At 45.8% G+C, this 25,615-nt stretch overlaps 2 protein-coding genes and 1 long non-coding RNA gene across 3 annotated transcripts; 1 reads left to right on the top strand and 2 right to left on the bottom strand.

Annotated features, from left to right (window-relative positions):
* Positions 1-700: 700 nt before the first annotated feature.
* LOC147638154 (uncharacterized) lies at positions 701-4,254 on the top strand. The gene is made up of 7 exons (XM_086798085.1): positions 701-1,468; positions 1,645-1,809; positions 1,895-1,987; positions 2,131-2,246; positions 2,803-3,204; positions 3,304-3,468; positions 3,599-4,254. The coding sequence occupies exons 1-7, from the start codon at positions 1,040-1,042 to the stop codon at positions 3,849-3,851; spliced, it is 1,623 nt and encodes a 540-aa protein (XP_086654211.1). The 5' UTR covers positions 701-1,039; the 3' UTR covers positions 3,852-4,254.
* A 1,931-nt stretch (positions 4,255-6,185) lies between these two features.
* On the bottom strand, positions 6,186-7,912 carry LOC147638155 (uncharacterized). The gene is made up of 3 exons (XM_086798086.1): positions 7,257-7,912; positions 6,811-7,126; positions 6,186-6,703 (listed from the first exon to the last, which is right to left on the bottom strand). Exons 1-3 carry the CDS (start codon positions 7,781-7,783, stop codon positions 6,245-6,247), a joined length of 1,302 nt encoding a protein of 433 aa, XP_086654212.1. The 5' UTR covers positions 7,784-7,912; the 3' UTR covers positions 6,186-6,244.
* A 9,710-nt stretch (positions 7,913-17,622) lies between these two features.
* Positions 17,623-18,246, bottom strand: LOC147638156 (uncharacterized). Its single transcript, XR_015265370.1, has 2 exons — positions 18,164-18,246; positions 17,623-18,132 (listed from the first exon to the last, which is right to left on the bottom strand). It is a non-coding gene; the product is annotated as an uncharacterized LOC147638156 (long non-coding RNA).
* Between the last annotated feature and the right edge of the window lie 7,369 nt (positions 18,247-25,615).

Genomic DNA, 25,615 nt, shown 5'->3' on the forward strand with positions numbered 1-25,615 from the left:
AGCCGCCAATGGAACTTCAAATTTCGCTCAATTTGGTCTAAAGAGATTCAGCCTAAGAAATCTGTGTTATTGTGGCTGATTATGCATAAAGCCATTTGGACAGGTGACAAGTGTAGGAAATGTAGATGGGGTATGTGCTAGATGTAAACTTAGCATTGAAGATATTGGGCATCTATTCAGAAATTGTCAGAGATCTGTTGACATATTGTCACCGATTTGGTTTGCTCTGGGCGGCCTGCCCTCTGCTAAACAACTTCTTCTAGGGGATACGGTTGGGGTGCTCTCACGGTGTTGGGCCAGAGTTAGAGCTGAATTCCTTTGGTTGATTTGGAAAGATAGATGTGCGACTGCTTTTGAGGCTGCTTACCAGGTTCCAAATTTGAGAATTTTGTTTGCTGATTTTCATGTGCAGATGTATGACATTCACTTGGTACAGATGAGATTGTATACCACAAAAGATGCAGTACTTAGAGAACCTCCAATTCAACCAAGCATTCCGGTACAAGCTCAGCAGCTTGCGCTCCAAATGAAGACGGAGGAGGCCTTTCGTTTTGTGTCTCTTCTGCAATCCAAAATTGAAGCTATGCGATAAAGAATTTTGATTTTTGTAATTGTTATGATTGTGGTGCTGTTTCCCAGCCAGACTTTGTAATTTTTGTCTCTCTTAATTAATTCTTGCGCTTGTTGGTTTTAAAAAAAAGAAGCTACCCTTAGATGTCTTAACGGAATATATGTTGGCTAAACAAAGGCACCTTGGAAGTACACAGGCCAAATTGTGTCCTCCTCAACTCCTTTCTGGGTGTCGTTTGATAGGACCCCCCTCTGCCCCTTGCTAACACCCCCCTCTCTGATTTGTACGTCTGCAATCAGCTTCAATTCGGCCTGAATTTTGCCCTATCAGCAGAAGGTCCTCTTCATCACGAAGAGCAGCAGAGCGCAAGGTTGAATTTGAAGAGTAAAAAGACAGGCGAGAACTCTAATCAAGGACTCTGAAGGTATTGGTTTTCTGTTAGGATTAGGGTTAAGGTTTCTGGTTAAGATGGCTTCTGTACGGGCTGTTTCCTCGCCCACGCAATGCCTGGTTCCACGATACACTTCTGCAGAGCCCGCTTGCAAGCACCATCATCAAGCTCACCATTGCCCCCTGATAGCCACTCGGCCACGGCAGGGAAGCTCTCGTTCTACTCAGAGTTTACAGGCTTTGTCCAAGCAACTGGATTTTCTCCTTGATGTGAACCGCCGCCAGGCCGCTGTACGGCTGTCGCCCTTTAAGTTGGAAATTTCGAATCTGAGCGGGCTTACAGATAACGATGCCGCAAACGCCAATGATCAAGGTAAAGCAGAGGGTTCCTTGTCTGCACATGCCATGGCCCCTGTCATGAAGCGAGGATATGGCGCTTTTGGCGGAGCAACCCTTGAAAAATCGAAGCTTGATTTGTCCCAGAGCACAACACGAGTCTCACCGCAGGTATGTGTGTAACCCACGTTTTTTAAAGTTTGATTTCTACCCCCATTTTCGACAGGACCTTGATTTTCACCCAAAATTAATCCTTGACCTTTATCTTCTCGATTTGTTCACTAATTAGTGCACGCCAATGAATAAGGCTGTTTGCGACAGCATTAAGGATTTCATCTGTGATGCAGACAGAAGATGGTGGCGGTGGAGGTGACATTGGTAATAAGATTAATAATGGTGGAGGAGATGGTGGTGATGATGGAGGCGATGATGATGATTACTTTGGAGATGCCGATGATGATGATGAAGGAGATGAAGGTGGATTTTTCCAAAGGCGGCTAGCAGTCCCGGAGGTGAGGGACATTATCTAGGTGTGGTTTTGTTCCTGTCTCAATCAAAAAGCATGCGGGAGAAGCTGATAGTTCTACCATATTGCAGGTATTTGACAGGAAGATTGTGGAAGCGATTCTTCAGGAATGGTACAAAACTATTTCTGACTTGCCTGCAGGCTTGCGGCAATCCATGGAACTGGTATGGCAATTTTTTCTGTGAGGGGTCCACGAAGCAGTAGATTATGATCTGTTCATGCTTTTTTGGCCGGGATCTTAGCTGATCATCACATGCGGGATGTTAGTGCTGCTGCAATTGCTAACTAAAAAGTGACGTATTTGCAGGGTTTCATAAGCTCCGCACAGATGGTCAGGTACATTTCACATTTTGGAAGACCTTCTTTGGCCAGGCTCCTATCTAGAGCCATTCCACCTTCGGCTTCCCGAGCTTTTATTGGACGGTAACATCCTCATCTTATGCCCCTGAATTTCATAGCACTAGAGGTTTGGACTCATCATTTGTCAGTGTCATGAAGTGTCCAAGTTTGTGCTTAATTGTCTTTAAAAGCATAAATAAGCCCTTTCATAGCACTAGAGGTTTGGACTCATCATTTGTCAGTGTCATGAAGTGTCCAAGTTTGTGCTTAATTGTCTTTAAAAGCATAAATAAGCCCTTTAGAGTGAAGTTAAAATGCTGCTAAAATTTCAAAACAAGGGTCCCTGTGGCCGGCCGAGCTACGGCTTGGTCTGTTGCTTGAAGGCCTACCCACGAGCTGACAATAGTTGCTTGAAGTTCTACCCACGAGCTGGCAATAGTTGGCCCTGACATGGAAAGCCACATGAGTTTTTTCCCTGCTTGGACATCACAGGTGTAGCCCATTCTGCTGTCCACTGTCCATTTTCACATCCACCCCTCCAGGCCTGGCCTTCCACAGTGCGTGAAGCTTCCTTAACTTGTTTTGTCCTGGCTGCCTCGGACCTTGAACTTTTTCTAACTCCTTCCCTTTTCATTCGCAGTATGATAGCAGACCCTGGATTTCTGTATAAATCGTGTTGGGAACAAGCTGTAACAATCGCCTACGGTATTTGGTGGGAAGTCCAGCATCGCAGAGAGAGGCTAAAAGAGGAGTGGAGTTTGGCTGCTGTTAATGTATTGTCATTGTCCCTGTGCAATATTGCGATTGTTTGGTCTCTTGCACCCTGCCGGTCTTATGGCTCTACATTCAAGTTCAATTTGCAGAACACCATTCAAAAGCTTCCAAGCAACGTGTTTGAAAGGAATTATGCCTTTCGAGAATTTGATACACTAAAAAGGGTCCAAAGCTTTTTCTACAAGGCAGGAGAGCTGTGTCTGGTTGGTTTGCTGACTGGGGCTGCAGCAGGTGGTCTAATGAAGCTAGCAGCTGCAAAGCAGGAAAAGTAGGTCTCCTTTCAGAGACCCTGATACCTTTGCTGCAATGCTTTTTTTACTTTAGTTCTTCTCTACTGAATTGCCCTTCTGCCGGCTTTTGGTACCAGTCTGTCGGTGCCAGTACCAGCGGTGAAAATCAGTGCTTTGAGTTATGGAGCATTCTTGGGGCTTTCTGGAAATCTTCGGTATCAGTTCTTGCATGGAGCAGAGAGGGTGATGCAACAGCATTTCAACCATGTTGGTGTAGTGGTTTTTTGCTGCACTATTTTGAGGTATGCACATTTGCCTACTTTTCAGGTGATTTCTCATTGGGCCTGCTGTTGGGTTGAGTGTGTTTGCAGTGCAATCAATCGACGGCACCAGAAGACAGAGAATATGATCTAAGCGTTCTTATTTTTGCAGAGCACTAAACATTTATGTTGGCGATGCCACTCGTGTTGCCTGGCTTGGGCTTGATGTTGTACCTGAGCAGAAGACTAAGAATTCTCAACAAGCTTACCACAGACCATCTCTGATGACACAGAATCCTTTCAAGGACTGGTCTTCTGCTGGTAAGATCTTTCCATTCAGCCTTTTTGACAATAACGAGTCATCTGTCAGCCGCAGAACACCCACCAGGCGCAAAGTAAAGAGGAAAGTCATGGTGGCGGGCTGAGACTGAGGGCAAAAGCGGCAAAGGTCTATCTATGTCATGATGAGCAAGTCTCTGCAATGGCGTTATATGCCCCGCACATCTGGAGATGTTTCTGCTTCATTCAATGGAGGGAAGATTCTGGCATTAGGTTCCTACTAAGCAGAGTTGGGATGTCAAGGTATTACCCCCTGCTGGAGTACTCTGCTATTCCATTTTTTTGCCTCCAACCTCAATGTTGTGCATGTTCAATCTGACGGAAAGATGTGATCACACTTATAAGTTAAAAACTTACCTCCTGTGCTTGTCTATAGCCTCCGCCAAAAGGAGAGAATCGGTCTTCATTTGTCTCTTAGTACTTTGCACTTGCCTTGTATCCTAAATCGGATGCATGCTTTGGTTTAGCATATAAGTTTCTCTTAAATCATAGTATTGAAGGTGTGCACTAGTGCTATGTACCCAGTTTTTTCCAAGCTTCATAGTTTTTCTTAGCAAAGTTGCTAGTTTAAATAACTTTCTTAAGCAAACACCAACACACTGCAACACTTTATTGTTTCTTAGCACTAAGGGGGGGATCATCGGTTGCACTTGGATCAAAAATTTGTTGCTCAGTTATATCGCTTGATTCTTTGTGACTATTAACTACTCCGTAGGTTAATGTGGTTCACTATCGTAAGGCACTTCGCCGTCTTACCCGCTTGAAAGGACACTTATCTTTTGCAAGATGGTGCTGGAACAAATAAAGCAGCCTTACCTTGAGCTTAATGTCAAACAGGGTCCAAGGTCTTCGTGGACATACTTGCGTAAGGCGAGTAGTAGAGGTCGGATTATTTTGAAGTTTGGCTAGTCTAGTGTGATGAAAACTAGTCATTTGTATATAATCATTTTTAACACTAGCAATACATATCATTCCCTTGTAATAGAATACATGTGAGCTCTTCCCTTCGTTACTCTTGCTTGCCTGCATGCTATTGGATTCATGTATGTTAGATGGATGCTTGCTTGAATAGGTTTGCTTGTAGGTTTTTCTTTTGCATTTTGAGAGTGAGAGCTCTTCCTTCACCCTTTTGGCAAGCAGCAGTTCGGTGTGACAACAGAGTGAGGACGCATGATGGTCGAGAGAGTGCACACCCACATTAGGAAGTTACAATTGTTGCAGCTCTTAAGGTCTCTCTTGTATGCTGCTAGATTCATGCATGCTAGATGGATGCTTGCTTGAATAGGTTTGCTTGTAGGTTTTCAGGATCATGACTAAATTTGATGGAATTGAAGATCCCATTTAGTATTTAGAGAAGTTCGATCCAATTTGCGAGGCCATGCGAAGAATTGATGATCCCACCAAGATTTGTTCATTCAGCAAAGTAGGTCAATGGTTTAGGTTTGTAAATCCACATGAAAAGGCTAGCTACATGGTTTTGAGACACTCATTCATTGTCGGCTAGTTAAGCCATATGAAGTCCTATCGTACAAATCTATGACCTTACGCAAGAGGAGGGATAAACAATGTGAGACTATATTGCCATAACCAAGTATCTCCATATGAGATGGAGCCCTCACCAAGACTAGACGATTTATTGCTCATTATGATTGGTCTCAAGAGCAAGAGGCTTCATGACCATCTCTACAGGTCTAGACAATCATCTTTGATGAGCGTTGCAATAGACCTAGTAGACAATTTGGAAGATGAGAATGTAGACGTCCTTCATCTGAATCAAGAGACAATCATTCTTAGCCTCAACGGCTAGGGGTGTCCAACTAGATCCGCTAGAGTCCTAGTCAAGGGCATGAGCGTGGATGAGTTGACATAAAATCTACTTAATCGATTGGGCCAACAGTGGTAAGGTCAACCCCAATGGCAGCCTTAAGGCCAACCTTAGCAAGTTCCTCAAGTAGGACGTCCACATTTATTTCCACCGAGAGAGATGGTTTGGTGTGTAATTTGATGCTGAAATGTAACACGCGGAAGCTTTGGGGGTCTTCTTTCAGCCCTAAACACTCCTGGAAACCATAGTTTCCACGAGTTTCGGAAACGGGGGTGCGGAGCACGGCGGGAAACGGAGTTTCGGAGTTTCGGCCTTCGGGAAGAAACGGGGAAACGGAGTTTCGGTTTTAGGGTTTAATACATACATATATAATTAATAAAAACATTACAAAAGCTTGAAAAATACATCTTTGCTTAAATTCAATGTCAAAGACTCAAATGATAGATCAAAATTCAGAAATGACAACTGTAGGCTCAAGCCTCAAAAGAGTCAATACAAAACAAGATCCATCATCCATCATCCATCATCCATAATCCATAATCCATATGTATAGACTATAGTAAATACAAAACATGATCAAAAAATATCCATGTGGCTGGCAGGCTGGCAGTAGCTGCTGGCATGACAAAATCCTAGAGCTAAGTGCTCCAAAAATCACTCATCAAGATCATCCATGGAGGAGTCATCCTCCGACTCATGAGAGTCAGGCTCAGATGAAGAAATGGTAGGATCATGGTCCTCTGCCTCTGCTGAAGTGGAAGCGATGGATCCCCCCCTCTGCCTCTGAGAATGGGTGGTGCAGCGGGTGTTGTGGCTCGGCACTGTCAGCTCCTCATAAAGCAAGGTGTACATATCACGCTCATTCCGTGGGATCTCTGGGATGAACCTCTCCCTCATGATGTCGATCTTATCCACATTCACCTGTGAAGGCTCCGGATGTCGGGCATTCCTCTCAAGGAGCTGGAGGTTGCAATGACAAAACACCAACCGCTCTAGCTGAGCGGTACTCAGCCTATTCCTCTTCTTTGTATGGAAGAGGGCCCAAGTGCTCCAATTCCTCTCACATGGACCCGAACTGCAATCCTGTGAGAGCACTCGAATGGCGATGCGTTTCTGTTATTGAAATGCACATACAATTAGAAATTAGAACTAAGTGGAAACAAGAAAGATGCACATTGTACAGTGTACTATGTAAACTGTAGTTAAGGGTAGTGAATTACCAGCGTGGGAGCACAATTTCCATACTTCTCCCACCATGAGACAGGCTGTAGCTGAGTCTCTCGAAGCTTTGCAGTCTCTCGACCAAAGCTCCCTGTCTGGTTGCGAAAGGCCAAGAGATCATCCTCTATACATTTCAGCATGTGCACATTACCAGATGTCAAGTTCCTCATGTATGTCATGAAGCCTTCTTCTAGCTCCTCGTTCTCGTATTGCTCCTCATCTCGCCACAAAGGATGCAATACATGTGCTACTGCATGAATCGGCCTGTGAAACCAATCCCATCGCCGATTCCACACAGCCTTGATTTCATCAACCCTTTAGAGATCAAACCATAAGATAAAAAAGGACAAAAAACAAGAGTCAAGAGTCGAGACCAATGTAAAGACTCAAGAGTAAAATAAAGATAAGAAGTAAAGCAAGGGTAGCCATGACTGAGGAGACTTACTGCTCTGCTCTCAAGTAGTCTTGCTTGTTGAGAGCCTCCCCAATCTTGTCCATGTACTCGTATAAAAGGCCTAGAGTACTGCCCTCCATGTCTGTAATGCGTAACACTGTGTAGATGGGGTTGAGAGTTTTGATCAACCCCTCAACCTCTACCCACCACTCCTCTCTCATGACATCACGCACAAAAGCTCTTGCCTTGGGGCTCTCTCTCTCATCCCACTCTAGCCATTCATTTGAGTAGACAGTGCGTACCAACTCTCTGCGGACTCGCAGGAGTCTCTCAAGCACAATGAACATGTATGCAAATCTGGTGGCTGCAGGCTGCAATAGCTCAAGAGTGCTGTAGGCCCGATACATGCTCAAGACTTTTGGCCTCTTCTTCACAAACTTCACCATGCTTCGTGCGGTGCAAAAGATGGCTTCAACCCATTGTATTTGACCTATGTCCTCAATCAATAAGTCGAGGCTATGTGATGCACAAGGGGTCCACACAATGGCTGGAAATTCATCCTCTAGCATAGAGCCCATAGACTTACAATTACTTCCATTATCTGTCACCACCTGCACAACATTCTCAGGCCCAACTTGCACTATAGCCTCCCTTATATGTGTCCAAATAAATGCACCTGTAACTGTGAGACCTGGGAGGGAGGCATCAATGGCCTTTGCAGCATGACACCAAAACATTGTATACATTTCTCTTGCGTACATCTGACCACCCATCACACAATATAGTGCAGCCATACTTTTTCCATGTTTCCTTCAAGGGCTCTAGCTGCACTTCTATGCATGATTTTTCCCGCTTTAGCTCTCGTGTCCGCTGAGCCTCAGATGTAGGGCCATCCCACTCGCATCCAATGCGGCTGATGGCCCTCATGGTCTTCCTCCATTGATTTGTCTTGGCCACATGAAAGGGAATGGCACACCGTATGAACATCCGGGTGAGCTCCCTAGTTGCCTCTGCAATTGCTTGCTTTTGAAATCCTGCTTGGATGCTAGCCCTTTGTACAGTATTTATTGGAGGGGTGTCTTGTGAATGTGATACATCACCTGGCAAAGGAGTCCTCCTTGCATGCACACCCGACACTGAGGTAGAGGAGAAATCTGATCCTGTGTCTCTGCCTCTGGCCCTCTTTGCTGCTGCTGCTTGACTTGAACCAGCTTCATGCTCTTGACCACCCATTGCTGTAGATACTTCCTCTTCGGGAACGGCAAAACGCTTTTGCCTCCACATTTCAAGGCTTTTCCGAACATCTAGAGGAACAGAGGGGCATGGCCCTACATCTTTGTTTGGAACATGAGCAAGATGGTCCTTCACACGGGTGACACTCCCCGTTTTGACCAACCCACAATATTTACATCTCCATTTCCTGGAGCCACCAGATCCTGCATAAGCCCCCACTTGCTCCACATGCTGCCAAAAAGGATCCGGAGTCCGAGCCATGTTACTTAACTTACTTGTGCGGTTCGAGGTCGGAAGACTCGGAGAGATTCGAGAAGTGGAGGCTGTTTTTCTGGTCCTGCAGGCTGCGAGCAAGGTGTGACTCCTTCTTGCTTGGTAGAGCTTAGATGGCAAAGGTGGAGGCCCCAAGTAGAGAGGTAGAGGGCGTGGTAGAGGGCTGATGTGGAGGTAGAGGAGTAGAGGGCAAGGTAGATGGCTAGAGCAGCTCCAAACAGGCGGCGGAAAGAAGGCGAAAAATGCCGGCGAAGAGAGCACGCGGGTTTTTAAACCCTGGAAAAAATAAAAGCTGGAAACGCTGTTTCCGTTTCTGGAAACGTTTCCGAAACGTTTCGGCGTTTCGGTGCTCCAGAAACGCCGTTTCTGGAAACTATGCTGGAAACATACTGATGCAAAACGTAGATATGGAGAGAGAGAGAGAGAGAGAGAGAGAGAGAGAGAGAGAGAGAGGAGAGAGAGATATATGCTGGAAATTCAGTATATTGATATAGTACAAAAAGGTACTCAGTCCACAGCCCTAGGCTGCCTTGAAGAAAAGGTGATAAACACCCAAAAGTCTAGCCCCTACTTGGACCCTAATGATCCACCCCATAAAGGAATGAATGTCTTCAATGATGAGCACATGGTCCCTTTTATAGGACTTCTCAAAGGCTTGGCCAACTGGCCGACTGCTGGTCGGCCAGTCCACATTCCATAAAATCCCTTCAGCGCTGCCCGACCTGAATATTTCCCTTGATCATGATGCGCCGGCTGCTGCGTTGTCCTCTGGTTCGGCCGACCAGCTATCCTTGCTTCTAACGCACTGTCAAGAAGCCCTCCAAGCCTTGCTCTGAGTCCACACTTGTCCTCTTGTGCTCAAATCCTAACTCTATCTTGTTCATTCTCTTTATCTGGCTGCCTTTTCTGGACCAGCACCTAGAATGTCCATGGCATCTTTGATGCACATGACATCCCCCTCTGCTAAACTTGATGACGGGATTCCAACCTGTTCTTGGATGACTGTCATCATCCTAAATCTTTTCCCGAAGTCCCTCTGTCATCCATCCATCCCTTGGCAACCCTTTTCTCTGAAAGCCCGGCTCGTTCTCCAAAACCACTCTGACTCACAATAAGATCTATGCATCTATTCCATCTAGTCCACCATCCATTCTTGCCCTGACTTTGAACACTGTCTTGGTCTTCATTCCTGAGAAATGAGAGTGGCACTCTCACATCACCCTTGGAGGGTAAACCTCCCTTGGGACTGTTGCCCGAGAACCTATCTGGCTCATAGGACTGCCATCCCCTCTGGCTTTGTGGAACACCACCAACAAACCTCCTGTGAGCTCTTCCCGATTCTGTGCTCCTTGCCTTGGGCTTCGTATCCGTGTACTTTCCTGTACCTTGGACCTGTACACCATCATATGGGACTGATTCTGTGTTTAGCTTTGCTGAGCCTGATGCTCTGATACCAAGTCCACCCCTTTCTTCTCTTTTACCTTGGTCTCTTGCTCTAGTAGAGCTCCTTCTATCTCATGTAGCTTACACGCGGAAGCTCTGGGGGTCTTCTTTCAGCCCTAAACACTCCTGGAAACATACTGATGCAAAACGCAGATATGGAGAGAGAGAGAGTAGAGAGAGAGAGATATGCTGGAAATTCAGTATGTTGATATAGTACAAAAAGGTACTCAGTCCACAGCCCTAGGCTGCCTTGAAGAAAAGGTGATAAACACCCAAAAGTCTAGTCCCTACTTGGACCCTAATGATCCACCCAATAAAGGAATGAATGTCTTCAATGATGAGCACATGGTCCCTTTTATCAGACTTCTCAAAGGCTTGGCCAACTGGCCGACTGTTGGTCGGCCAGTCCACATACCATAAAATCCCTTCAGCGCTGCCCGACCTGAATATTCCCCTTGATCATGATGCGCCGGCTGCTGCCTTGTCCTCTGGTTCAGCCGACCAGCTATCCTTGCTTCTAACGCACTGTCAAGAAGCCCTTCAGGCCTTGCTCTGAGTCCACACTTGTCCTCTTGTGCTCAAATCCTAACTCTATCTAGTTTATTCTCTTTATTTGGCTGCCTTTTCTGGACCAGCACCTGAGAATGTCCATGGCATCTCTGATGCACATGACATGAAACCATGCAAGTACGGAGTGTCCATTGCTAAGGACTAGAAAACAATAATATTGTGATCATTACAAGTGGGAACCACAATACAATCCATTGTTGGTACCAAGAAAATCTTGCACTACAACCTATGCTCTCGGTGCCTAAGCATTGAGCCAACCACTAGCCTTACCGCCTATATCAAATGCTTCTCAACCGGTGCATAATCCAATGTCCATTTATTAGAACCCTGTAACGAGAGGTATGTACAAACTGCGACCAATGCCATACCTACCTCTGGTATTATCATCCTAACCAGTTTCTCTTGGAACCACACTGGTATAATAGTACTCGGTGACTTTGCCAATGGACTCCAAGAGTCCAAAGTGGGAGGGCTATAAGTCATTTGAGCAGTACTATTCATATGGATATCCAGAACAACCTTCATCCATTGACTATGCCTCCTTGTTTTAAGCCATGGTGCAACAAAAAGCGAGAGACTACAATAACTTGTTGCATATGCCACCTCTTCAATGTTTCCATTGCAAGGGTCCATACCATGTTGCTGAGTGTCCACATAGAGTCGTCGCATCAAGTATCCCAACTTCATTCTCGAAACTAGTGCTAAACTCTAATGCCATTTCATACAAAGGTACATGTTACAAGTGCGGATTTGAACATGCTTTCAAGGATTGTCCCAACAGAGTGATAATCACTCTAATAATCACTCTAATGGTAGGAGCATCAGCTACTTTGGCAAGGTTTAACTTGTTAAGCATACAAGGACTTATTCATGTAGTCTTCCTTAATTTTATCACAAAGCTTTGCTAGCCACATTGGCTGACATTACTCCCAAAAAGTGCGGCAACATCTTCAAGCCACATTTTTGTACCGTGCGATGTGCTTTATGGAAAATGATTATGGGAAAGCTTTGAGTTTACGACTTGTGTAATGCCGATGAGTCTTGTATATAAAACATTCTCACTAATGAGAAAACACATAATTCCATTCTCACACTTGAGTTTGAGTCTTCTTGCTCTTGTGGTTAAAGCAGCTTGTATGCTTTCTCTTTTTGTTGTTGCATGCATGCTTAGGGATTGTGTGGGTGATGGTGTTGGTGTATGCTCTCTTCTCTCTCTCTAGCTTTTGTCTACTCTCTCATGTGGCATTGAAGTAGAGGTTAAGCTTTTCATAGCTCTCTCTCTTTGCTTCCTACCCGTTTGCAAAGCTCCTTTGTGGTGACAATGAAGGATGTAAGATTGAGGACCCTAGCTCTCCACAAGAGTGGCTTGAGGTGCAAACTGGTAAGACCTTTGCATTCTCCTCTCCTTCTCTCTATTGAACAAGCTTGCTTATCGATTCGAGAGCACTTAAGCCTTGCATGAGGGAGAGTAGAAGATAAAGAACGCAAGGGCCTTGCCAGCTTGCACCTCTAGTCACTCTTAGTAGAGCAACCCTCTCTAATGGAGAGCTAGCTGCTAGGGTCCTCAACCTTCTCAACCTTGTGTTATTGTCACCGCAAGGAAGCTTTGCAAATGGGTGGGGAGCATAACGGGAAGAGAGCTATAGAAAGCTCAACCTATACCACAATGCCTTGGTAAGTGAGAGCATGGGGTAGAAGAGAAGAGAAGGAGAGAGGAAGAAGAGAGCTAGCCTTATCACACCATCACTCACCAACACAATCCTCAAGCAAGCATGTATTAAAAAGAAGAGAGCATACAAGCAACCATCAATCATAAGAGCAAGAAAGACTCAAGTTCAATTGTGAGAATGGGATTTATGTCTTTTCTCATTAGTCAAAATGTCTTATATACAAAACCCATACATAGTTTATAACATTCGCGTTTGCTTCATGAAGCAAACGTTTGCAACATACACGTTTGAAACTCGTCTTTCATATTTGCTTTTTTTATAAATGCTTTTCTAAGGTTTTACGTTTTTTGAAAGTTGCTACGTTTTTTAAATAAAAAATCGGTCCACGCAATGAGCATTTATGTAACTTGTAAGTGATAACTTTGTAAGTTTTTATAATGGAACTTGGAGAGCTTGAGTTTACAATGTATATTTGTATCCATTTGTCTAAATCTCGTCTTTTCTATGAGGTATTATATTGGTCACGTATGTTACTCAGCCTGGGACTGAAACATACTCGAAACATTCTTACATACCCGAATGCGTATGTGTTTGCTAAACGTATGTTATGAACTATGGACCCATATTTATAATGCCCGACTGCCCGAGTAATGTTCGGGGTCGTGTGGGGGTCTTTGTCGATGTTGAAGGCGAGATTATAAATTGCACTTTCTTAAAGGTGATTTTGGGCATGTTTTCGGATTCATCTAGGTATATGCCAAAGGTGAGGTCTTGGAGACTTCCGTTAAAACTGCGCCAGTCTAGAAATCCCACCAAAAGGATGATGATGACGCGGAAGAAGCGAATGGTGATGATGATGTCAGGGTCGGGCACTTGGTCACTTGGTCATAATCTTGGATGAATTTTTGTATGGTGTGAAGCATCCATGCCTCATCAAGAAGGGTGGGTGGACGACAGGTAGAAGGTATTCATGGGAAGTTGAATTGTAGCTTTGGGTTCTTCTCTAGCTCTTTGTTGTCAAAGAGATCCCAGACCCACCGGTCGATGGGGAAATAGATGGGGCTGACTCGGAGGCACCAAGGAGCATAATAGTATTCTTTCTAAAACTTGGGGTTGGAGAAGATATAGTCGGCGCTAAATAGGTTGCTCCACCATGAGCCCTCATAAGGGCATGCACGATTGGATTAGTTGTTGAGACAGTGGTCTCCTGTATCCACCGTGGCTCCTTTTGTGACATGCCCTTGACCAATGGTTAAATTTTACCTCTAGATAAAGGTTGATGAGGAAGAGGTCTAGGTGATCTGTGATCCTGTTAAGATCTGGTGTGGGATTCCGTCTATGCTTTAGGATCCAAATGGCTTGTTGGTCGATGTAGAGGGCATCCAATGGTTCTCGCCAGTTGAAAGGATGGTTGGGGGGAGTATATCTGTTCATGCTCCCCAATTGGAGATGATGGGATTTCTCCTTCTTCTAATCCTTCCAAAGATGAGGCTCCTTATGGGGTAAAATGGTGGCGATCGACTTGTGAGATGGAGGCCTTTGTGAGTCCATTCAAGACTTCCCCTAAGGAAGTAATGGGTGGGGGTGGTTAGGGAGACAGAGGTGGGGATGGTGGTGTAGGCAGGGGGTGTAACCATGGGTGGAGTTGCGGGTGTCAAAGTGAAGGCGAACGGAGGGGGAACTGAGGATGGTGGTTTGGGCATGAAGTTCTTGGGTTTTGCCTTGGGAAGAAGCTTCTGGAGTTGATGTATCAGAAGATGGGCCTGACGGGGAATGGTCCTGAGGTGCCTTGCTCGGGCCACCACCAGCTTTTGAACCTGTAGGGTGCTCTTTTTTTGTTTTCTCCTTATTGCCTGGCGTATCAATGTCGTCTTTCTCCTTGTCCATGGCAGTCACCACTGTTCTCATCATCCTCCTCCATAGGGTGCTAGTCTCATTGACTTGTAGAACTCATGGGCCTCCCTGTATTCATTGTCTGAGACATCTTGGGGGTAGGCCTCATAGACTGTGTTGAACAAGTGTTGCTAGTTGGTCCTCATGAATTGGAGTTTCCTCCATATTCTGTGGTACAGTGCCAGGATTCCAATGGGTTTGTAATTATGCTGCCCTCCGATGTTAAATGCCTATAAGTGCCATGTATGTGGTCACGTGCCCGGTAAGGTTTTGAATTAGTGAGGAAAAGGCAGCGGGAAAGTCTGGAAGGCGTCCCTAGAGTGGAAGAGGGCCTGTGAGAGAAGCTTTCGGCAAAGGAGAGGTGTTCTTCCTGCATCCACTGGTGGGTTTCAATAATATTTTGTGCCTCATGAGAAGTAATTGACCACCACCTAGCACTTCCTAGTACTTTCTCAGTGATAGGGATGGATCTGTGGGAGGGGCCAGTAAACTGTGCTGGCTCGTCAGGTTCTGGCTACCAATTGTGTCTGCTTGCTGCCTACTGGTTCGTCTCTAAAAATTCGGCAAAGGCCTCGATGTCAATGGTCTCTTGATCCAGCCATTTCTTCTTAGGTTGAGAAGAGTCGGCAGGGGAGGGAGCGACGGGGGTTTTCTATAGAGGAGGCTTGCTTGGGGTCAATGTCAGTGGTCTCTTGATCCAGCTGTTCCTTCTTAGGTTGAGAAGAGTCGGCAGGGGAGGGAGCTACTGGGGTTTGCTATAGAGGCGGCTTGCTTGGGGCGGCAACATTTTGGTAGCTATAGGGTTCGGAGAGCACTTTCCATCCTGCGAGGTTGTAGAGAACCCTGGTGAGGATCATGGCTACTCCGAGCTTATCAGTCGGGTTCATGTAGATGGTATGGAGTTTATGAGGAAAATGGTCAGCCTAGTTCATTGGCAGATGTTCCTTGAGGCAGGCGAGGAGGGAGAGCTTGCACCTGATGTACCTGTCCATCAGCATGGTGAGGACACCACGGGCTAGGGTAAGTAGATCAGGTTGAGTGATGTCCTCCCGTTTTACTCCATCTTTGTTGACTGGTCCTTGATAATGTCTCTGATCATTCCTTGTGCTCCGCTCAGCTTCTGGTAAGGCTTTGTAGCTCGGGGCAAGTGCAAGGCTTCATGGATCACATTTATTGTGAGGGCCAAGGTCAAGTTGGCACCAAGAGGAGATGAATCTAAAGTAGGTGCTAAGGTTGAGCCTCCCCAGCCTGAAGAGCTGCCAGCCCACCGAGGCTGAGTTTGTGCAGGTGGTCCATGACTTATGGTCTCTTTGCAATCTGGTTCCCTTGACTCTTTTTTTTTGCTTTCTTTGAAAATTTTCATGAGTTTTTCTAATTGGTACCCCTGTTCATCTAGCAAGGGTGAGGTACCCACTTAGCGAGGCTTGAGAGGGAGGCCAATTGCGGTAGGGAAATGAGTGGTGCAGGGCCTTCAACTACATCGTAGGCTTCTGAGTTCGAGGTGGAAGGAATATCTTGTCCCATATATGTTTGGAGATGGTCATTGTGCTTCATGAATTGGTCAATTTTTGCCTTATCCTTTGCTAGGGTTGCACTTGGGGTTTCCTTGTTGGTGGTAGCCTTGAATTGCCATTGCTCTTTCTCCTTGGGTTCTTTTCCTTGTGACTGAAGAGGTTGGGGCCCGGGGGAACTAGTTGAAACTCGCCCGCCCGGGGGACTAGGGCCTTTGACACGCTTGTTGATACCATCAATGCATATTAAAACATTTAAATATGGCCAGAGCCTCAACATATATCACTTTGCATGAAACATAAAAGCTGGACAAAACATCCACTAATGCTGAAAGTGGAGCTTGCACGTGTGACACTGCATAGAGGCTGGAATGGGCCGACCCCCCCTTGGAGTATTTTATTACCCAAGGAGAATAATATCATGTACAAGCTTTGAGGGCCTTACTCTCCCCACGGGAGATGCCGGATTATTTATATACAAATGCCATAACATAGCCGGACACGAGGCTACCAAACTGGAACACATGCTGTAGAAATGCCGAGCCAACAATATAATCCATATACCTCTGTGTGGGTACTGATTCTTCCCCAAAAACCACGGGTCTTCGTGCAATAGAGCTGGTACAACAGGTTCAGCTCTCCATTCAGCCGGTACAATAGGTATAGTGGCCGGTATAGTAGGTACAGTGGCCGGTACAGCCGGTATAGTGGCCGGTACAGCCGGTATAGTGGCTGGTACAGTCGGTACAAGGGTTGGTACAACAGGTACAGTGGTTGGTACAGTAGGTGCAGTGGTTGGTACAGCAAGTACAAGGGCTGGTACAACAAGTACAATGGCTAGAAATCATAATAAATGATTAAATACCCTTGCCTTCAGTATTTCTTTGCGATGGAAGCCTCCAAAACAGTCCCCAACAGTCGGTATTCTTCATGGGCAGCCTTCAAGAGAGAGAGAGAAAGAGAGTAGCCATCATTAGGGAAGCCTTCAACGGTGGTAGAGACTAGTGTGCAGTAAGAGAGCCTCTATTAATGAAGAGAGTGTCACAAATCCCTATATTCTAGGGACATGCGGATGCGTGTCAGGCCTAGAAACATGCGGATGCATGTATGTATTATACCTGGGCATGTGTATGGATCATATGAGTGGATGCATATGAGTCCAAGGACATGGCAGGACATTTGTGGACTTTCGGGCGGTGCCCGTGTGGATTCCGGCCATGCACACATGGTGTGTTATGATGGCAGGCGGAATATTTTCAAGTACAAGAATGATGATAGGTGGTTCTCCAAGTTTACATGTGCACAATGCATAAATGATGCATGCCATAACTTTATTTTACTTTGTGTGACATTGTCTTGCTGCCTGGACAATGCTTGTTATTTTGGCTTGTGAAGTCCGAGGGACCGGGGACGCCCGGGCACCTTGTGGACACGTGTGTGCACTCCTGCTTGGGTCTAAAACTGTGGGCTTATGGGTTTTGCAGGTGGTAAGTGCGTCCACACTCAATTTACAGCTTATTTCATTTACTACTAAAGTTTATTGGTTTGCAGGTCCACACTCATTAATAAGTGGCCGGACAACTTATAATGCGTTCGCATTTGGTTGGACCAAAATTAATGAAGTCCGGACAGCTTATGGCCATTTCCCATTTGGTTGGACCTAAACTTATACAAACAGGACAAATGGAGCACTATGGGCTGGACACCTACCTGGACACCTTATGGGGACACTTGTCAGCCTGTATGTGAACCCACCAAGCCCCATAGGTGGCACTGGAGAAAGGCGCCTCCTTCAAGAGGCCATTTGGGCTGTTTTATTCATAATTCAACACATTGGAGAGCTGGTTGAAGCTTTGGGAGTTGCTACAGGGCTGGTTGCTTGCTTCCCGGACTCACACAAGCTTGGATATCGATCCCCACACTCTTCTAAAGGGCTGGTTGGTAAATTTCAGACCTGTAATTTCTGGTTATTGCGAGTTTTGGGCTGGTTACAGGTGTCCAAAGCCAACTTGGACAGTACAGGACAGCTCTAGGGACCTCCACAGGGCTGTAGGACCCTTTACAGGTGGAATTCTCGCGATGGAAAGTTGCTGTTTTGGACTGGTTATTGCATAAAACAGGCCGGACAGCAATGGAATATGTGAGCATGGATGTGTCTCAAGGATTCCTGGTGTAACAGGTGTTTAGGGCAAGCATTGGGAACACTTGCTCGCGGAGAACACAGGTTTCTGGATCAGTTTCTCGCGTGGAAACAGGGCCTAAAGATCCATTTACATCTTGTGCAGGGCGGAGTACCTGTGAGGATTGTGATACTCTTGTGCAGGGCGGATGTACCTGTGAAGAGGCTTGTGCAGGGCGGATGTACCTGTGTGTAGGGCGGATGTACCTACAGATTCTCTTGTTTGAAATGTATTCATTCATGATGTATTTGGAAGAATCAGGTGCAGGCTGGTGGTGAATCCCCAGGCACCCGTAAACTTGTACTTGCAGACTCTTTTGGTAATATAACCTAAAGGGGGGGGGTCAGCCTATCATCGGCCCCTTTATGTGGTGTACTGTCATTTTCAGCTTTGTGGTTGTAATGCTCAAGTGTTAAGTGCTCAGAATCTTGTTCACATTTATACGATTCCAATACACGTGTCCGCCTCCCGTTACATTGGTATCAGAGCTCAGTTTTTTTCCCCTTATTGGAAAACGGTCTGAGGCTTGGAATCATAAGTGGTGACCTGATTTGAGTGTCATGGACAGTGAAACCGGCCTCTGATAGAAAACCAGAGTGCGGTAGAAGCAATCACCCGTCCACTTGCAGTCTAGATGAGAAACAAAACACAGATTGGGGCTAGAGTGCCCAAATCTGAAAACACAACGACACCTGTTGGCCCCAAAGCTTGGCGCCCCTCGCGGTATTTCTTTATTCAATTAAAAATAATATGTATGGCTGAGTACAACACAAAGACCAGCCAAGAGTCTACACCTGTAAGTCCAATCTGACTGCCCACAAATCCTTCTCAGCACAGAGGATCTATGCACACAGATCTGTGTCCTCAAACAACACACTGTGCCTCCCTCTGATCAGCCAAGTTTACAAAGCAGGCCAGCCATGGGCATACATCTGGCATAACTCAAGAGCATGATAAATCTTCTCAGTTCAAACATACATATGCTGTCCAATCTCTGTCTTAATCCCTTGTCAATCTGCCAAACTCCTCCTCTCACAAGGAGCCAGATAACACATACCTGCAGCAGACATCAAGCAGTAGAAAGAGAGATGGATGAACAGTAACAGAGCTTACCAAGTTCAGCTCGTGAAACAACACTGGAGGAAGCAACAGCACTAATCTGTGCCTGCAGGTACTTGAATCCACAATCCTGCTTCACACGTGTGCTTGCTCTTGCCTGTATCCTCCTCCTGATGCTCACTCCTATGCTGTCCTTGAAAAGTACAGATCTGAAAATCAGCACAGTACCCGTCTGTACCGCCTCGGGATACGTGCCAGGCGTTGTACTTGCATAAACAGCCTGCTGTCCACTTCTGTACCTGCCTGAACTTGAGAAAACAGGCCTGTCCAGCACCTGTTAACACCTCTGCAGCAACTGGACCTTCTGTACCTTGCTGCCCGTACACTGCACGGCAGCTGTACAAGGTGTACTTGCTGGAAAACAGTCTGTACAGCCTGTACAGGGCTTCTGCGCAGAGTTTCTAGCAGCTGTCCTGTGCGCCGCCAGCAACAGAGGAGAAAGAGAGAGAGAGAGAGAGTGCCCAGTTCTGGCCGTACAGTGCTGTACGGCTGATTCTACTCAGAAAAACAGCTACAGCCACCACAGCAAAACAGCCGCCTTCTCCTTTCTCTTGAGCTTTTCCACGCTAGTACACAAGCGCATGAGGGGAGTTCTCCTTTTGCTACACGACTCCCCAAAAAGGGAAGAGAGAGAGAGAAGAGAGAGAAAACTCCTCCCCAATTTAATCCCTAGGGCCCCAACTTAATAAGTTCCTAGGGCCACTAAGGCCTAGGGGCAAACTCCAATAAACATTAAAACTTAATGTTTTTAGTTCCCCCCTTCACACCTAGGGATGTCCACACATCTTAAACACTGTCCGGGCACCCCCCATGTGAATCATAAAATATTCTGACTCTGCAACCACCATGCCCACACTTGTCCTGCTCCATTTTCACAGGGCCATGACATACCCCCCTCTTGAAAAATGGCAAGCGTCCTCGATTGCATTCTGGTGATGCATCAAAATATCCAAAGTGAAATATACAATATGGCAAGATCAGCGTCCCAATCTCTCTGAGCCATACACATGTATCAATATTCACTGCAAACCAATGGCATAGTGATAGTCCAAGTTGTATACCACTGTGAACCATACATATCCACAAAAATCTCCATGTGACTAGTACACATATATCATAGAAGTCCCATAAACAGATGTACTGTCAGCCTCAGTACCTTCGGATGAGATAAAATCTGCACCAAGCAACCTCTAGATGTCATCTGAGCCTGTCTGTATCAAGGGAGTGGAGGTGCTACCCCCCTCTTGAGCATCAGGTAATGCTCCAGACCCATGCTCTGCTGAACCTGAATGAGCCACAATAAGAGTCGGCTCTAACTCAAAGGCATCGAGATAAAGCTGCAAAACCTGAGGTGAATCTGTTAAGTCACCTTCCTCCATCCACTTCCATCGGTGAATAGTTCTTGAACTTCACAAGATAGCGACGGGAAACTTTACCTCGTACCTTCCTTTCTTTATGTGCCAGTATCTGCTCTGGAATCAGAACCTCATCAAGTTCCTCAACTTCCGGCTGAGCCTCATCTGATACATCCTCAGGCACATCCCCACGGAAAGGTCTAAGAAGACTCACGTGAAAAGCATTGTGAATCCTCCAGTGATCTGGTAACTTCAAACGATAGGTCACCTCACCAATCTTTTCCAAAACCTGAAAAGGCCCATAATATCGCATGCTCAACTTAGGGAATAAGCGCTCTTTACCCTTCATCTTCTTGAGTCTAGCCTTTTCAAAACGCAAAAGAACCCAATCACCCAATGCAAACTGTAAATCACGTCTGTGACGGTCTGCGGCTTTCTTTTGCTTCTGCTGAGTTTTCTGGAGGGCCAACTTAACTCTCCGATAAGCTTCATCCAAGCTCTCCACATACTGATCAGCCTCAAATATCTTATCCTTTGTATGCAAAATGGGCGGTACCTTCTTCCCTCCTTCTACAATCTCAAAAGGCGCCTTGCCTGTCGAGCTATGTACAGTGTTGTTATATGCAAACTCCACCAAAGGAAGATACTTTTCCCATTGTTGCTTGTGCTCTGACACATAACACTTGAGAAGATCCAACACTGTAGAGTTAGCCTCTTCTGACTGACCATCTGTCTGTGGATGAAATGACGATGAAAACTTGAGAGTTGTACCCATGTTGTCAAACAACCCTCTCCAAAACAAACTCGTCATCCGTGGATCACGGTCACTAATGATAGACATAGGCAAGCCATGATACTTGAAGATGTTCGCCATGAACAACTTCACCATATGATCCACTTTAATTGTCTTCCGCACGGGAATGAAATGTGCCTGCTTACTGAACCTGCATATGATAGTCCAGATGCCATCATTTCCCGTTTGTGTCCGTGGAAGATCAAATACAAAATCCATGGCAATACTCTCCCAAGGTCTATCCGGAATAGGTAAAGGCTGTAATAACCCTGGTGTCTTCTGACGGTCAAACTTTACCTTCTGACATACGATGCATTGCCTCACAAAAGCATCAACATCTCTTCTCAAGGTTGGCCAATAAAAGAAAGTCTCCACTGCTTTGACCGTGGCGTCAATTCCTCTATGACCTGCATATGGTGGAGCATGACTTTCAATCATAACCTTGAGTCGCAATGGCCTGGTAACACACAGTCTGCCATGCATCAATAAAAACCCATCTCTGAGAGTGTAATGCTCATGCCGCTGACCCTCAGACATCTGATCATACAACCTTTCAAAGTCCTCATCATGGGCATACTGCTCTTTCATTTCATCAAGCTCATGATGATAAGCAAGTGAAACAGCAGAAACCTGTGGCTTGCGTGACAAAGCATCTGCCACTACATTCTTTTTGCCTTCCACATGCACAATCTGGAAGTGAAACATTGACAAAAAGTTTGCCCAACGCATATGCTTCTCTGAAAGCTTAGTCTGCGTGAGGAAATAACGCAAGGTCTGATGATCTGTCTGTACAGTGAAATCAGCCCCAAGCAAGTAGTGTTTCCATGTAGAAAGAGCGTGAATTACAGCCAACATCTCTTTCTCATACACCTGTAAATGCTTCTCAGCATCTTGCAAAACTCTACTCTCATAGGCTATCACATGTCCCTCTTGCATGAGAACTGCACCAATGCTACTTCCACATGCATCACACTGGACAACAAAAGCCTTTCGGAGATCCGGTAACACCAATACTGGGTCCGAAGTAAGCTTTTCTTTGAGCTTTTTGAATGCTGTAATTTCCCGATCAGCCCATCTAAACGGAGTTGCTTTCTTCGTCAAAGCATGAAGAGGCGAAGCAATTTCAGCAAAGTGCCGTATGTAACGCCTGTAATAGGAACACAATCCTAGAAAACTGCGTACATCATGCACGGTCCTCAAAGCTGGCCAATTAAGTATTGCTTCCACCTTTGCTGGATCCATACGGGCTCCATGACCAGACACAATATGCCCCAAGAAATGTATATCCTGCAAGAAAAACTCACTCTTCTTGCCATTAACCACCAACCTATGGTTTCTGAGTTCTGCAAACACAATGGCCAAATGCCTTCTATGTTCTTCCTCATTTTGTGAATGCACAATCATATCATCAAAGAATGTGCCCACAAACTCTCTATGAGGCCTGAAAATCCTGTCCATCATTCTGTTAAATGTGGCAGGCGCATTCGTCAAACCAAAGGGCATAACCAAGAACTCATACAACCCAAACGTGGTTCGGAATGCTGTCTTATGCACATCCTCGGGTCTAATGCGTATCTGATGATACCCGCTTTTCAAGTCAATACGACTAAAAACTGTGGAGCCCTGTAAGCGGTCCAAGATGTCATCGATCCTCGGTATGGGGAATCGATTCTTGATGGTATTCTTATTCAGCGCCCTGTAATCTATACACATGCGCCAAGAACCATCCTTCTTCTGCACTAAGAGCACAGGTGAGCAAAAGGGTGATGAGCTAGGCTGAATCAACCCCTTATTCAATAGCTCCTGCACCTGACTCATAATCTCTTCCTGTTGGGCTGCACTAACACGATACGGCGGTCTATTCGGTGGAGTACTACCAGGAATCAGATCTATGGCATGATCTTCTGGCCTTTCAGGAGGTAATTCTCCTGGCAATGACTCGGAAAAACAGTCTTGAAACTCACTTAAGAAATCAGCCCTGTCCTTATCTAACATTGACAAATTAGACTTAGACTCATCATCCTGTGCATCCTTTACATAAATCAAGTACGCGGAAAGATGCTTTTTCATTACTGATGAAATCGCCGAAGCGGATACAATAGGAACAGATTCCCCTTTGAGTTTTACATCCAATACATGCTCTTTCCCTCTATGAGTCAGAGTAATTTTCCTATTGTAAGTATCCACCACCGCATGTACCCTGTGGCACCATGGCATCCCCAACAAAACATCACAGCCATCCAAAGGCATGATGAAGAACTCCTCGCTGTCCACATAACCCTGCAAATGAAGCCGAAGCTTCCCAATGATAGGAGTAACGGGTTCTGCATACCCTGGACAAGCCATATTTGCCTCATGTAACGGCCCCATCTCCTCTGCGCGAATCCCCAATCGGCCAGCCAAATCTGGTGAAATGAAGTTGGCTCTAGCACCTGTGTCAAAGAAGATCAAAGCATTCTGATCTCTCACTTTGCCCCATGCCCTGCACAACTCTGTAGCTTCACCACTTAGCTGCTCCCCCACAAGATCAGGAACTAAGCCTGCAGAAGGCTTTGGTTTCTTTGGCTTGGGCTCTCCTTTATTGTCAGGGTCCTTCTTGGACGTTCTTTTGGGACAATTGAATGACATATGCCCCTCTTCAGTACAGTAAAAACACTTTTGAGCATCTCTCAAAGCCTGTCTTTCCTCAGAAGTCCTTTTGGGCATTGGCAACTTCTTATACTTTGTCTCTGTAGACCCTTTGGCATCACGAGAAGCATGCCCAAATTTTTCAGCTTTCTTGCCCAATTTCTTATTGCCTTTAAATCCAGATGAACCACCTGTGAGTAACGCATTAGCTGTCATAGCAGTTTCAATCATCTGTGACATGTTCGTTACTCTTGTCTTTATACAATAATCTCGTACCTCCTTGGGCAGCCCACAACAATATTTCTCAACCTGCTCAGATAATGGCACCGCACGATAAGAAGTCACTGGGAGTAGAGCTTCCCAAAACTTCTTGTTATATTCCTCCAAACTATCACACTTTGAAGCATCCAGCTTGTGCCATGCGGTCATAACATCCACCTCAAATGTAGATGTGAGCCAAACGGAAGAGAAAACCTGTTTGAATTGGACCCATGTGGTGGGTGCTATGCCCTGCAAAAGAAGAGTAGACCACCACTGCAAAGCATTGCCCTTGAGAAAAGTGGCAGCTTTCCTCACCTTAGAGGACTCTGTGTAATTCCCACCAGAAAAAGTAGCATCAAACTGCTGTAAAAAGGTAAGTGCCTTCAATTTATCCTTGGCCCCACTGAAGGTGTCAAACTTCACTGCAGCTCCCCCTTCCTTGTAATCCTTCGCCTTTCCCATAGGCGTTAGATTATCATATGGAAGTGGTTTCGTAAGATTACTGCCCCCAACATTCATACCCATCATTGGGTCAACATTTCCCATTCCAACACCAGGCATACCATACATCCCAGCCATGTTTCCAAACATTCCATGCTGCATACCTGGCTGCATGCCTCCAAACACATTTCCTTGCATACCGGACTGCATACCACCATACATATTCCCTTGCATGCCAGGCTGAAAATTGGCTCCAAAAGGCCCATACATACCCATGCCTCCCTGAGGATAACCCCCAGTCATGGATTGAAACACCGAGCCACCACCAAAATAACCTGGATGCATGTTCTGCTGAGGAATAGGTGGCTGTCCATAGAAGGAACTCTGTGGGTTAGCACCAAAAGCATGCTGCATGTTCGGAAACTGTGCAGGAGATGGATCCTGTGAAGTGGTACCACTATGACCTTGAGGAAGATTCTTTGAACGAACCTTCTTCTTCTTTTTCTGGGGCTCTGTGCGGGGCTCTGAGCGAGATCTCAAAAATTCAGCAAATCTCTCACTCTGTGTGAGCTGCATAAAAGTATCCATAACACTAGCCAAGCGATCTTTGAACCGAGCATCATCATCCTCTTTACCATGCACATCTTCTGGCTGTGTTACATCCTCATAAGGCTCAACATCTGCAGCCTGTTCTCCTGCAAAAATATCCTCAGATACATCTCTTTCAGGAGAAGTCTCTTGCTCTTCTTCTTCATGATAGAAGTACTCTTCCTCTGTATCAGACATGATTGCTGAATTTTTCAGCGATGGCTTTCCTCAAAGCAACCACGAGCTCACCCCCTTCAAAAAGTTGATGATTGGTCCCGGCAACGGAACCTTGAAACCGGCCTCTGATAGAAAACCAGAGTGCGGTAGAAGCAATCACCCGTCCACTTGCAGTCTAGATGAGAAACAAAACACAGATTGGGGCTAGAGTGCCCAAATCTGAAAACACAACGACACCTGTTGGCCCCAAAGCTTGGCGCCCCTCGCGGTATTTC

The sequence above is a fragment of the Cibotium barometz genome, chromosome 5 (genome assembly GCF_041138505.1).
Source record: "Cibotium barometz isolate CiBa-2024 chromosome 5, ASM4113850v1, whole genome shotgun sequence".
Taxonomy (NCBI): Eukaryota; Viridiplantae; Streptophyta; class Polypodiopsida; order Cyatheales; family Cibotiaceae; genus Cibotium; species Cibotium barometz.